Consider the following 14,354-nt stretch of genomic DNA (forward strand, 5'->3'; position numbering starts at 1 on the left):
CGCCGATGTATTGAAGTTTCCGATGATGTTATTTTACAATACAGATGATTACCCAAACTTGATTCAGTCCTGGAACCACAACATGCGGAACTATTTCTGTTTGTCACAAGAAATAGTTTCAAGATAAAATAAAACAATAAAAACTACCTTTTACCAGTTTAAACATAAAGGCGATGATGACTCAACCCAATGAGATAAAGCAAACAGTTTAAACATTACTGAAAACATAACAGGTATTTGCTGTCCGGGGTCAGCAAATACACAGAAGGATTTCTGCCCTTCTTCCCACTTAAGCACACATGTAGGGAGCACAACCACTTATCTGTTTCTGAAAAGAAAATGTCCTGAATTTGTGGGGATTTTGACTCTTTACTAGGGATATGGCAAGAGGGTCGTGTTTAACAGAAAGCCAGCAAGAGTTAGGTGGATGACTAATAAGAGAATGTCGGAAGCAGATTTCTCAAATGTTATATGTGACACACAGCAGGTAAGTGGGGAAAGGAAAAAAGTACTTTATAGTCAATTTTGACATAAGGATCTTCTATTTTTATATAATAACTTACCATTCTAGAAGCCAGAGAACAGTTTTACAAAACAGTTGTTCAATATGGTGTTTGACAGCTGCTAAAAGGTATCTTTAATAAGAATTATAAACCAATCATTCTAGGTTAAAATATGCTGAATGGTGACTTTGAAAACATTGAGGCAGAAGAATATAAAAGAATAGGAAAAATTATGCCCAAGGATTCAAGACTATCTTGCAGCTAAATTCAGAAATAAACTCTTACAATTTTATTAGATGCTAATTTATTGCCTTTACTGTTTATGTAATGAGAAGAATCAAGTCGATGAATCAAAACACCTTCTTTTTAAATCATTAATGAGCTTTCCCTCCTACATATCAATGAAGACAAACAAATATATCTGGGCAACCATAAAATTTCTAAAAATAATCATTTGCAATGCAGAAAACTGCAGGGTGCTTACATTAAATGTAATTCAGAAGGTGAATCTTTAAATTTATATCCCAGAAAAACTGTACCAGTCCACAGCACATACTGGGGAAAATCCTGAGATTAAAATATTTACAAATTATAAAAGAGGACCTAGGACTCAAAGTAGATGAATGTATTAATCTGCATGTTTAGAATGTCCTTGAAATAGATATTATCAGAGATTCATAGACACTGGAAAATATATTATGTGTAAAAATATGTACAAGTATATAAATGAAAGGGAAGCATGTCTTGTCTTCGGGATTCTGATTTAGTTAGTGGAATATTCTGTGCACAGCCTTACTTCTAATCAGCATAAATAACGGTATCCAGGAAAGCTAAGAATGCTTTGAATTTTACATTTTTTAGGAGCTGAGTTTTCTATTATTCATAATCCTATTTATATAGGATATCTGACGCAGCTCTGCTCTAAGCTTCATCCCGATTGTAAAACAAAGCCACCATGAATTTTGGCACAGTGAGATTAACATGGCAATCTGTGAGGTTCAATATTATAGAGAAAGAATTGAGGAAATGCATCCAGTACCTAAATGTAGAATAGTATGTATATGCCTAAAATTGTTCTAATTGGTACCCATTTCCATATTGAAGCACATGGCTATAAAGGAAATATTCTCAGAGCTTAATTTATATGACAGACATGTAGCTAAATGTCAATTCTGTTATCTAATTTTATGATACAGCATGTGAGGTTTTGAAATCAGAGCTGGCTCCGTTGCCAAGGTTACTGGATAACACTCATGCCACTGAACACATACTAGTTACTATTCAGTTGACCTGTAAACAAGTACAGACAGGACCTTGGGGGTTGGAAAAAATGGAATCTCTTGATGATAGTAGCATAATGCCATCACACAATACAGGTCCGGAGGGCCCAACCTCTAACTGTGTCGCATCAATATCTCAATGCATGAAATGCTTTTGGAAAGCTAGAAAAATAATTCAATGTTCTGCAAATATTTTGCCACAAAAGGATGACAGTTAAAGAGAAGAGGTTGTATGAGAGCAATACTACCTCTGAAGCTAGAATAACTTATTGAATAAAAATTCTATTTGTGTCCTTGGAATAAAGTTACTCTTTTTTCTTTTTATTAATGCACATTTAGGTGCTAGGAGACTGCATCTCCATTGTTTTACAGTAAGAACAGTTCAAGAATAAGATCCTATTTTAACCTACCAACTTGTTTCAGTGTCTTTGGCTTAACCCTTGTTGATCTAAATACAAATGCAAGTGAAAGAAACGTTATATACAAATTATGGAGAATCCCGGGCGCCTGGGTGGCTCAGTTGGTTAAGCAACTGCCTTCGGCTCAGGTCATGATCCTGGAGTCCCGGAATCGAGTCCCACATCGGGCTCCCTGCTCGGCAGGGAGTCTGCTTCTCCCTCTGACCCTCTTCCCTCTCGTGCTCTCTATCTCTCATTCTCTCTCTCTCAAATAAATAAATAAAATCTTTAAAAAAAAAAAACAAATTATGGAGAATCCCATTCTTCAGGCCTGCCCTAATATTGTAGTACCCTAATCCTGATTTTAACCAAAAGGCTGGGAATCAATGGATGTGGTGATGGATGGAGCTACAGAAAGATGCTGTTTTGACACATTCCTCCTTAGCCCAATATTCTTTCCTAACCCTTAACTCTTCACACAGCAGGATCCTCTGCCATATAAACACCTATACAATCAAGTAACTATTTTGAGAATGCCATGTAGTCCCTCTAGATTTTGAGCCGCTTTTTTATCTAGTCAAGGAAGGCACGAGACCTGCAGCTAAGAATATCTCCAGCTTTAGGCAGAATTCCAAGGAACTAGAGATATCAAATAACTTTTAATCAAAACATTCATTCCTGTGTGGAGACTGTTCAGTGTCTGACACAAGCCTGTGTTTAAAAATGCCATGCCTATGAAAGATAACAAGAAAAAGGCAGGTTCTAGCATTTCTACTTCTGTGGCTCGGTTACATTTTCTTACTTGGAAGAGTTGAGTTTAAAAATAATTGGGAGGGGGAGGTGTGATGAGGACATTCTCACATACTATGCAGCAGGGTTAGCCTAGAAATGACCTCAGGGTTCCTATTTCAGCTGTAAAAAGAATCTGATAGGGTTTAAATGGCATCCTACAGCTATTTGGAGTAGAAAGCACAAGAATTTGAGAATGCAGAAGCAAAGCACAAAGTAGACAAAACTCTAAACTCCAGAACTTGAATATTGAGAAGGGGTAGAAAGAGGTTTAGATTTTGTTTTTTGTTTTTTGGGTTTTTTTGAACCCAGCTAAGTGGTTTTAAAGGAAGCCAGGATTACAAAGGATTTAAGAGTGCAGGGTCTCAGTTGCTTACCTACGGAATGTTTATTTTGGGGAGAAAAATGTAATTTCTTTTCCCTAAGGGGAAGATATTAATATAAAACTTTCACTAATAATACCCATGGAGTAATGTTTTGAATAGTGAAGAAAAAAGAATCCAGAGTAAATCTGTATGTTGAAACAATTGCGAATCTCGCTTCATAGACGGGTGGGAGGTGGGGCGGGGGTCAGAGAGAGCCCAAGTCATCCAAAAATGCTTGAGCTGATAAAGCCAACCTCCAGTTGTATCAGTTTTTCTTCAGATATTAAACAAACAAGACAACATGTTTTTTTCAGTTATCTTTTAAGGAGACCGCGGGCCAAAGATAGCATGTAAAAAATTGGCAAAGGTATTTGGGTAACATAAGGAGTGTGTGCAAAGTTGGGACCAATCTTTGTTGATGGATGCAAGAAAAAAAATCTGAAAACAGTGCATCTTACCCACACATCTTGCTCGGCTCAAGCTAGGCTTGAAAGAGCCAAGGCCATACAAATTCCCCAGGCCTGTCTTTATAACATCTACAGTGAAAGAGAGCAAACGTGGTGGGAGAAGGTCAGATAAGCAACCAGAAGGTAAACTGCTTTTCCAATGTGAAATATCAAATTCATCCTTTGAAGAAGTGGTTGAAAAAGGGTAGACAATCACTATAACACTGCGTTGTTAAGAATGGATTTCCCAAGCTCCTTCCTATCACAGAAATGCTCTTATCTTCTTGGTTTATTTCGCCTTTCCTAGTCCCATTCACCCTGCCACCACTGTCCGGCTAAGGAGCTGCTGCGGGCCTTGCATTTTCTTATCTGGTTAAGTGGAAAAAAAAAATACCTAAATTATCCTTCATCTAAGAGCCTAACATTAGGCGAATCTGATGGGCCATTGGGAAGGTTCGTGGGTTCCAGCTGTGAGCGGGACAGCCAAATGCCCTTCTCCCACGGGCCAATTCCGGTCTTGTCTCTTGCTGATGCACACTTGGTGACCAAAAGTAAACCAACAGTTCTATTTATTTGAGTTTCACTTGGAAGTATCTCCTTGTTAACATACCCTTTAAAGCCTTTTGTTCTGTGGTAGGACCCTACTTCTTTACATGTCAGTACTGCCTACCATTTCTTTTTTTAGTAGAGACTCCCTATATCCTTCATCTTGGTAGAGATCATGATCACATTTTAATGGGCTTCTTTCCTTTGTCGGTGCGCACAGGTCCCCTTCGGGCCGCGATTCAAGTAGGAGTCCCTGATCTCCCTCTTTGGGGCTTCAAGCTTCCGTCTCCCCCTATAACCTAGGTAGGTTCTTTACAGAAACATTTTCAAAACCATTCAATTCAACAACACACCTTTCATGCATGTGGTCTGACAGCGCTATGCAAACAGATCAAAACAGCACGAAAGAGCTGGGAGCATGGCAGAGAAAGGGAATGTGTCACATGTGGCTTTGGAAAGTTTTAGTAGGGAAGCAGCCCGGTGTATATGAGATGGACAAGGAGTTGTCAGTGATCGGTGAACATAACCATCAGGAGATGAATGGCTCTGTAAGCTCATACTCATGGAAGATGGAGAGGTCTGTAGGGGAGCGCCTGGCGGGGGGATCTGGGGAGAGCAGGGCAGTACCATGCAGTGCCCTGGATGTGAGCAGAGAAATCAAGTCAATACTTTACCAATAGCAGTGAGGCTTCTTAAGTACAGATGTTATGTGGGGGAAACTGTCAAAACACCCTGCAATATATCCAGATTTGGGAGTGATTAGCATGCGCGACTATTTCTTCCAAGCCCATAACTACATGTTTAGTAGGAAGTAACATTTTAAACCGGTCTTCCCCCACCCTCCAAAACTGAGGCCAAAGCAATGCATGCTCTTAAGGGCAGGAAAGCCATATCAACATCCCACCAATGGTACCAAACCCTGAGATAGATAAAACTTGAGTCTTAAAAATGGTTGGCTCTTTGATCATGATACAAATACCACGGGGGACATTGGTCCTGCCGTAGAAGGTTCTGGGTTATCATCCAATAGAAACTGGCTGTTTTTCACTCAACATCCCATTTTCTCTACTTAGCAATCCATGCTCCCTGTAGTATATTCTTACATCTCACACAATCATCAGAAAAAGTTGAACGCATGTGAAATTGGGTGAAGCACAAGTAATTTATTAGAAGAAATAATTTAAGCAATCTTATTTAACTCCTGGTCAATGAGAGCAGGAAGCATTGACATAAAGAAGGCTTGCTTAATAGGAGAAGGTGAAATTGTGGTGATAAATTCCCTCCCAATACCACCTCTCATTCTCATTCCTCTTTGGCTTTCCCTGAAGCTAAAAGACAGAGGAACTTCCAACCTGTACTGCTCACTTTTTCTCCTGAGAGCAAGACTTGCTGTAGATAGAAGCAAGCCTCCATGTCAATCTGCATGCCAGATGGGAGGTCTCTGGGATTAACCTCCCTGACTCTTTTGAAACAAATCTAACTAGCAAGATCATTCCACTACAACAGGAAAGGGAGTTTACCCAGACCTCTCAGCAATCCTCCTTGAATCAATAAAGGTACAAGGACTTGTCAAGTCACTTATCCAACAGCAATAAGCAATCATTCAATCATTTCTTCCAGCAATATTAACTGATAATGTACATACATATGTACTCTCCTAGACACTAAGGTTACAGCAATTAGTTAAAGACACAAATCACTGTCCTTGTGCTTATCTTCATGCTCATTTTCTAGTGGACAATAAGAAGAATATGTAAACTATGTGGTATGTTAGGTCGTGACAAGTACCAAACAGGAAATATAGCAGGGAAGGGGGACAGAAATATTAGGGAGCAGAAGATGCTTTTGGAATGAGGTGACCAGGGTGGGCCTCACTGAGCAGATGACATTTCAGTAAAGACCTGAGGGAAGTGAGGGAGCTAACATGCTGCTATCTAGGGGGAAAAGGAAACAGCTAGTGTGGAAAGGAAATAGCTAGTGCAAAGGCCCTGAAACAGGATGTGTCCCTTAGGATAAGGGCGAAAAAAAGCAGGAGCTGAGCTCAGGGAGGCAATGCTGGACCGAGGTAGGGAGGGCCTCATGGTATCTGGCTCTTAACTTTGTTGTTTTTTTTTTTTATAAAGATTTTATTTATTCACTTGCGAGAGAGACAGAGAGAGAACAAGCAGGGGGAGAGGCAGAAGCAGACTCCCTGCTGAGCAAGGAGCCCGATGCAGGACTCGATCCCAGGACCCTGGGATCATGACCTGAGCCGAAGGCAGACGCTTAACCATCTGAGCCACCCAGAAGCCCCTGGCTCTTAACTTTGAATGAACTGGTGAACGGTTAGGGGTTTTTGAGCAGAATGACATGATATAATCTATGTTTCAATAGCATTGCCCCACTACTATAATGAGAACTGATTAAATGGTGGGGGGGGGCGGGAAGGGGCATGTCAGGGGGAAAAGGCAGAAGGATGGGACCAGCGAAAAGGTAACAATCGCGAGAGATAATATGACTTTGGCCTGGGAGCAGCGTAGGTGGTGAGAAGTGGCCGCATTCCATATGTAAGTGCAGGGGTGGGGTGGGGGAGCCAGCAGGGTTTGCTCGTGGCCTGAGTGTGGGATATGACCAAGAGGGATCAAGAATGATGCCAGAGTGCTTGCCCTGAGCAATTCTGTCTTCCCTGTTCCAGGTATGGACATGTGTAGTTTAGCATTTCTACTGCTGAATTGTAATTATGTTGCTGTCTGAATTGTAATTATGTTGCTGTCTTCCCCGCTGTACCGAAAGTTGCATCTTCAGGGAGTTTGTCTCATTCCTATTAGTTCCTTTCCCATTGTGTACCACACAATTGTTTGTGACAAAAGAGACCCCCGATGGCTGTTTATTGAATAAAAAGGCCTTATAGATATTGAAGGATAAAAGACATAGATGCAAATGTGTCTGCAGTCCTAAAGTCTAAAAGAAATGAGGTTAGGCCTAAAATAAGTCAGCTAAAGAATACATTAGGGTTTTGATAAAGAGTGAAAACAGTTTGTGAGCTATTATATTTCTTCAGACAATTACTGCTGAAAGCCATGTAATATCTCTGGTATACAGCAGAGATTAACCAGTTAATATATACTTTTTAATTATTGGAATTTATCTAAAAAATCCATTTACCCCATCTAACTGGATACTTTTATAACACCAAGATAATAATGGAGATTATAAATAAATAAATAAATAAAATAAAAGAGATCATTAGATCTCTTCATGGGATTAGATTATTCAGAAGCAAAGGAAGTGTAAAGAAACAGGCAGGTTACTTTCAGTAAGTAACACAGAATTAAGGCTGAAGGGAGCAGCCTCCATATCACAGACCATCTTGGGTTTTTTTTTATTTTTTAAAGATTTTATTTAGTCATTTGAGAGAGAGAGAGCTCGCCCATGAGCACAAGCAGGGGGAGGGCAAAGGGAGAAGCGGACTCCTCACTGAGCAGGGAACCCCACATGGGGTTCAATCACAGGAACATGACCTGAGCCAAAGGCAGACACTTAACTGACTGAGCGACCCAGGTGCCCTGACCATCTTGTTTTTTGAAAAACATAGCAAAAACTAAAAAAAAAAAAAAAAAAAGCAGTAAAATAGACAGCCAAGGTGATAAGTTGAAAAGACAATTTGCTAATTTCCTTTATCTTTCTGTAATTCAGTACTTTGTCCTTCTGACTATATTCTCTAGGCTGGGGGCACAGGAGTTCCAGGGAGAGAATAAAGTGGTGGAATGATTTTGGACACCTAATGAATGGCCAACATTAAAAGTTACTGCTAGGATTGTTGATAAGATGCACTAAGAAAAATATCTGTGAAAATGTCCTGTGAACTTTACAGTACCAATTATTGTCAGACAAACATGATTACAGGTTCCAAAGTCACCAAGGATATATCTCATATGTTGCAGCTAATAAGAATGGCCAAACATTCTCATCAAGAGAGGTTTTCTTTTTGGCTTCCCAGCTCGTGTCCTTTATTGAAATGTAACTGCTGAAAGCTAGTGATAGAATTATCCCCTGAAGACACTGAAGAGTTACTCAACAGTCTCTTTCTTCTTACCACTTAATTTAAAAGGGAAAACTGTATGGGCTGAAATAGATTTCTTCATCAGAATGTTCCAGTATAGAAACACCACAAACTGATAAAAAGTCAACACACTTAGCTATTATTTGACCCAACTTGACAAGCTTGCAGCTATTTAGTAATAGAAAAAAAGGTAAATAGAAGACAGAATGCAAGAAATTAATATATTGAACAATGCATATGTCCCTTATTCTCTTTACCCATCTCAGCGGCCTCATTTGTCATGTTTTTATGGCACCTTGTGGGGCCATCAATGCTTCTCTGGGCTGAACCATGACGGACTGTCTTTCCTGGCCACGTGAGCAGTGTTTGGACAATAGGCAGCATCCTTCCAGGTCCTGGAACACAAGCAACCCCAGCCATCAATCAAGCCCTGTTGCTTTCTCAGTTGGCACTGCTGTTTCCCAAGGACAAATTCATCCTGGGGACAGGGCTCAGTTGCACAAAGAAATCCCAGCTTTCTGATGTTTTGTCTTCTGGTCACCAGACAAGATGTACCAGTTCAGAGCAGGAAGGACAGTGTGGATCAGCAGGCCGAGGGTGGTACAGAGCATGGCACGTTTTCTGTGTTCCGGATGATCTGGTATCACTGCAATCCTAGGCTTGAGTGTTTTGGTAAAGAATCTATACATTTCCACCACATTTAATTGTCTGAATCACTTGTATGCATTTAGTCTAATGCATTTTTGTTCACTTGTTTTGGTTAAGCACAAAGCAGTAATAATCCACCTTCAATTTTTCTACTTAATGCCTTCATCTTTGGGCAAATGGATTTAAAGTAAATACATATATATATATATGTATATATATGTATATGTGTGTGTATATATATATGTTAAAAAATGATTCTTATAAGGATCTTGGGAATGACACTCAGAAAGGAAACACCCCACAACTGGAAAATTGTTGGTATTAATACAAGTTATTTTCTGTTTAAGAATACTCATTCAGGGGAGCCTCGGTGGCTCAGTTGGTTAAGAGTCTGTCTTCAGCTCAGGTCATGATCCCAGGGTCCTGGGGCCGAGCCCTATGCTGGGATCCCTGCTTAGCAGGGAGTCTGCTTCTCTGGCTCCCTCTGCCCTCCCCTCCTCGTTCGTGCTCACTCTCTCTCTCTTGCTCTCTCTCTCTCAAATAAATAAATAAAATATTTTTTAAAAAGAATACTCCCCCGGTGATGGGTATTAAGGAGGGCATGTTCTGCATGGAGCACTGAGTGTTAATACACAAACAATGAATCATGGAACACTACATCAAAAACTAATGATGTACTGTATGGTGACTAACATAACATAGTAATAAAAAAAATTAAAAAAATACTCATTCAAACAAGGCTTTATGAAAAGAATTTACAAATCTAAAAATTTGGGGGGAAAAGGTGGTTTCGGGGATGTGGCTCAGTGTACCTCCCTCCTTTTTCTCTGGGCCTCACAGCACATCTTTTCATTTGCTAATTCATTAAGGAGAGGCTAGGCACCAGAGTTTTCCATCCGTATCACCCTCACGGTGGTATATGACTTGTGATTCTTACTATAAAAAAGTGCAAATATAAAATTCAACCTAGTGAAACAGTTTGGAGTTCGTTATAATGATATTTCCTTGTAAATGCCTTAGAAGATCCTGCCATGTATAAGACTGATTGATAGATTCATGCATGTATTCAACTAACATTTATGAAGCTCCTCCTATGTGCCAGGCCCCCGGCACTGGAGACATAGAATAAACAGACAGAATTCCTATCCTACAGATACCAGGAATAATGGCATAAGGGCAACAGAAGAAGATGATGAAGGAGCCAATTTTCAAACAGTGTGATCATGGCTATGATAGAGATTTGCCAGGGTGTCCTGTGGAACATAAAGGAGAGACATTTCACCTGGATTCTAAAGATGACAGGGAGGGGGAGAGTATGGAGGGGACTTAATGGGAGTTTGCGATCCTTGTCCTAAATTCTTAGAATAGTTGTGGTAATTAACTAGGTGAAGAAGGGGTGTAATTTCTAGATGGATGTAATGCACGTTTGTGGGCCCACCGGCTACAGGGAACACAGAACTGCAAATATTGTTATGTCTGGAGCAAGAGACGAGGCTGGACAAGCAGGCTGGGACTCAGTCCAGAGAAACAAAGCGGGGTGGAGCCTCACACCCAATGGGCAGGACACTCCTCACCCACCTCTGCACCCAATCCTCAGCCAGGGTGACTGAGTATGAGATGGACAAGATCATTTGTATACTCCCACAGGTTATCACTGCACTCCCCAGTTGCAGAAGGAACCAACTACAAAAGCCCACATTGTTACTATTTGAGGGAGAAATGGAGAAACAGGAAACCTTCAGAGAACGTGCAGTCCTCTATTCAGCTATCACAGGATCCAATGTATCTTAGAAAAAGATACAAACACAACCACAGCCAAAGACACAGGCCCCTTGGTCAGACTGATCCACACAGCTGAGGGCTTATCTCTGGGGAAAGGGAGTCAGCATGATTTGGGGAAAATTTGTTAGCGTTCCATCATTGAGCTTTGAGATTCTAGAACCATCCTATTTCCCACAGTCATCTATTCAAGATCTGGTCCCATTTTTTCCCCCTAAGTTCACACAAATGATTTGTATTTTCAACGTGAATTAATTTTAAGTTCTTTAAATAATTAAAACATATATTGTCTACCATGCACACTTCCTCACATTTCAGGGATTACCTTGACTATCCATAAAAATATTTTTATTTAAAAAATATTTAAGATACTATTTAAATACAATAAACTTTGCAGACTTTAAGGGTTGGTTTGATTAGTTCTGACATACATATGCACCCAATACTATCACATCCCAATCAAAATAACAAACATTTCCATTTCCGTCCCTCTGTAATCCATCCCTCCCCCTCCCTCTTCTTTCCCAGGCAACCAGTGTTCTACTTTTTGTCACCATGGATTGCATTTTCCAGAATGTTATAGGAATGGAATCACACAGTATGTGCTCCTTTCCTTGGTTTCCTTCACTCGAAGGCTCTGTCTCTAATCTTTAAGAGAGTCCTCCCTTTTGGCTGAGGTTCGATAAAGAGCATGATAATCATGATGATTCCATGGCAGTGTGTAACAAAGCATGGCTTGAGGACCCCCTGCTTTATAATCATCCAGGGACTGGCCAAAATTTGCTGATTTACCTCTCCCTAGAACTCTGACATCAGAACAACCAGCATGGGCAGGTCTACTCAAATTTGCAGTTTAGTCCAACCTCTTGGGGAACAACTAAATTCCTGTTCCTTGATCCAGCTAGCTATTCTTCCAAGTCTTTCTACTTGTTTCTTTTTTCTTTTCTTTCTTTTTTTTTAAGGAGTGGGTGTGGAGCCCAACACAGGGCTTGAACTCACCTTCCCAAGATCAAGACCTGAGCTGAGATTATCAGTCAGATGTTTAACCGACTGAGCCACCCAGGCGCCCCCTTTCTCCTGTTTTCTATAACCTGGGCAAATCTTAGTTCTTTAGGCCACAGCAGTACACAGGACTACATAGCTTTAGGACAGAGGTTGCAATAATTTCCCTAGATCCTTTTGTGCCCACATTTAGAAGTGTGGTTTGGGTTACTTTTCCATATAGTATTCACATTGTGAACTTTCCTCCTTTTGCTGCTTTGCTACCTACTTCTCAAGTCCATCATCGGGGCCAGGACTCAGGTGAAGAGGGTCTTGAGAGTGAGCAGGACTCTTATTTCAGATGCAAAATTCAACAAGGTGCCGAACAACTATAATCCAGATGCCTACTTTATTTTTTTAAAAAATCAATAAGGCAAAAAAAAAAAAAATCCATGGTGAATAAAGTATCAAAATTTTAAATAAAGTCAAGACCAGTAATAGTGCCATGCTGAGCCCTACCGAGCTTAAAAGAAAAAAAAATCAGTGATCTTATCTTTTAAAAGTTATTACTATTTATATTTTATGCCCAAGGTGAGTGCGTTATTGCCTAAGCCTAGTCTTGGCCCAGGCCCACCTACACTTGATAGATTTCATGGTCCAACAGGCTTTTTGCTGTCCTGAAATGGTCATTAGACTATTACATCTGGCCCAGCGTTTACAACCTGCTGTGGACAAGAAGAGCTAATTCAAAGCACTCTTTCTAGACACATTAGACGCTTCCTACTTTTCCCCTTGCCATTAACCACAAGTACAGCCAATCCCAGACAAAGACATAAACACTGGTCACCCATAATCCTGAATTTTTAAAAGAGCCTCAACTGAGCATTCAGAACGGGATGTATTCATGGTGTATCTGACTACATGTGCCTTCACTGTGAAACCAGACCTATCTTATCTAAACAGACACACAGAAACCATGGCTCTGATTAATGTTGTCATTTAAAACACATACCGTACCTCTCATAGGAACTGACAACATTTGAGAGAAATCAGTGTGGAAGAATAATCTGTATTCCAACTGAACAGAAAATACGCCCAGAAACAGGCGAGGATCTAGATACGTAAGTTGAATTTTCAGGGGAAAGCACGCCATATAAAGTACCCAAGGCTCCTACTCCCTTTCAAAAAGCTCAATTGGATGTATCATTTTTACTGAAAGTGGAAGCACTCATGTTTAGCTATTTAAAGAACAAAGCTGTTTGTTATGTATTAAAGGACTTAAGAGGCACAACGGCATATTAGAGCTGGTGACAGATGGAGAATGCTGGTCTTCACTGCCCATATAGAAGAGCATAAACATCAGACTGGACTAGGAATAACTTCAAGGTAAGTCGGTCATCAGTCTATCATTTCCAGCCACAACATGCTGGAAAGGGACAGTACGGGCTCTGGAGTCAGAAAGAACGAACAGGCAAAGTTCAAGCCTACCCCTTCCCAGCTGACTGACCTTAGCCCCATTCTGCACCTGTTTGCTCAACTGTGAAATGAGCCTACTTTGCAGGGTCACTACAAGGATGAAGTGGTAAAGCGTCAGGCACCGGCCTGGCTCACAGGAAGCCTTGATTCATTTGGAGCTGCTGTTAGCACCACTCCCAGCACCATAGGCTTTATGACGTGTTGGAAGGCTATCTGATCCTGAGACAGATCAATGGTGGAGGTTTTCAAGGAAAGGAAACAATAAATTGGTAATTACTTATGCGTGGTGTGATATCGGAGAGCGGCAGGGGGCCCAGATGCCCTGTGGAAAGGCAGAACCCATCCTCCCTGTATTTTCCGTGCCAGGTACCTGACTGTGAACATTTCATTCTTATAACAGTTCTGGGGAGAAAACCTGGGGCAATAGCCCTTTAAAAAGAGGCTGTCTTCTTGCCAAAAAAGAGCAGTTAATCACAGTCATGGTTACTAGGTACAGTTGTGTTCTTGATATTTTAAAAGATCCAGCAAAGAGCTTCAAGGTTCATCCAAAGTGGATAGAAAGTAGGTGGTGGGAAGAAAGGCTACAAGGGAGTTGGGAGTCATTCACTCCAGACAAGAGAGGGTTTGACAGATGCCAGACGTGTTACGTGTTAGGATGCTGAGGGTGCTCTGCTATCTTTCCTCTCCATCCAATAGTAGAAGGACTCCTATACTCAGTATTTTCCTTGGGTGGATGATTTCCTTTCCTGAAGCAGAGGGGTCAACCAGGTGACCTTGAGAGATCTCTTCTAGTTCTAAGCCTTTGCACAAATACGGAAGAGCAAAGAGGCACCCAACTCATCAATGTGGGGGTGGGTTCCAGCTGCATCTCTTTACAACGAGGCTGAGGTAGCTTGGTACAGCAGAAGGTGTGGGAGCCAGGAGTCAGGCAGGGGTGGGTTTGACCCTATCTCTGAAACTCACTCTTGGGCAAGTTATGGTAGTAAAAGAACTCAACTCTGCCCTCAGCTGTAGCATGGCGAGAATCTCTGCCTTCTAGGGTTCCTGAAAGGATTAACTGAAATAATGTTGGCAAAGCACCTAATATTTTGACTGGCACAT

At 40.9% G+C, this 14,354-nt stretch overlaps 1 protein-coding gene across 7 annotated transcripts in view; it reads right to left on the reverse strand.

Annotated features, from left to right (window-relative positions):
* Window positions 1-14,354, reverse strand: part of RHOBTB1 (Rho related BTB domain containing 1) — a 120,431-nt gene that overhangs the window by 20,132 nt on the left and 85,945 nt on the right. Inside the window, exon 2 of one of the 7 annotated variants that reach the window (XM_027596404.2) lies at window positions 5,002-5,059. The exons of the other annotated variants lie outside the window; for them this stretch is intronic. Coding sequence (XP_027452205.2) covers window positions 5,002-5,059 — 58 coding nt within the window. The remainder of the gene's footprint in view (window positions 1-5,001; window positions 5,060-14,354) is intronic. 7 annotated transcript variants of the gene reach the window in all.

Source organism: Zalophus californianus, chromosome 15, assembly GCF_009762305.2.
Source record: "Zalophus californianus isolate mZalCal1 chromosome 15, mZalCal1.pri.v2, whole genome shotgun sequence".
NCBI classification, from domain to species: domain Eukaryota; kingdom Metazoa; phylum Chordata; class Mammalia; order Carnivora; family Otariidae; genus Zalophus; species Zalophus californianus.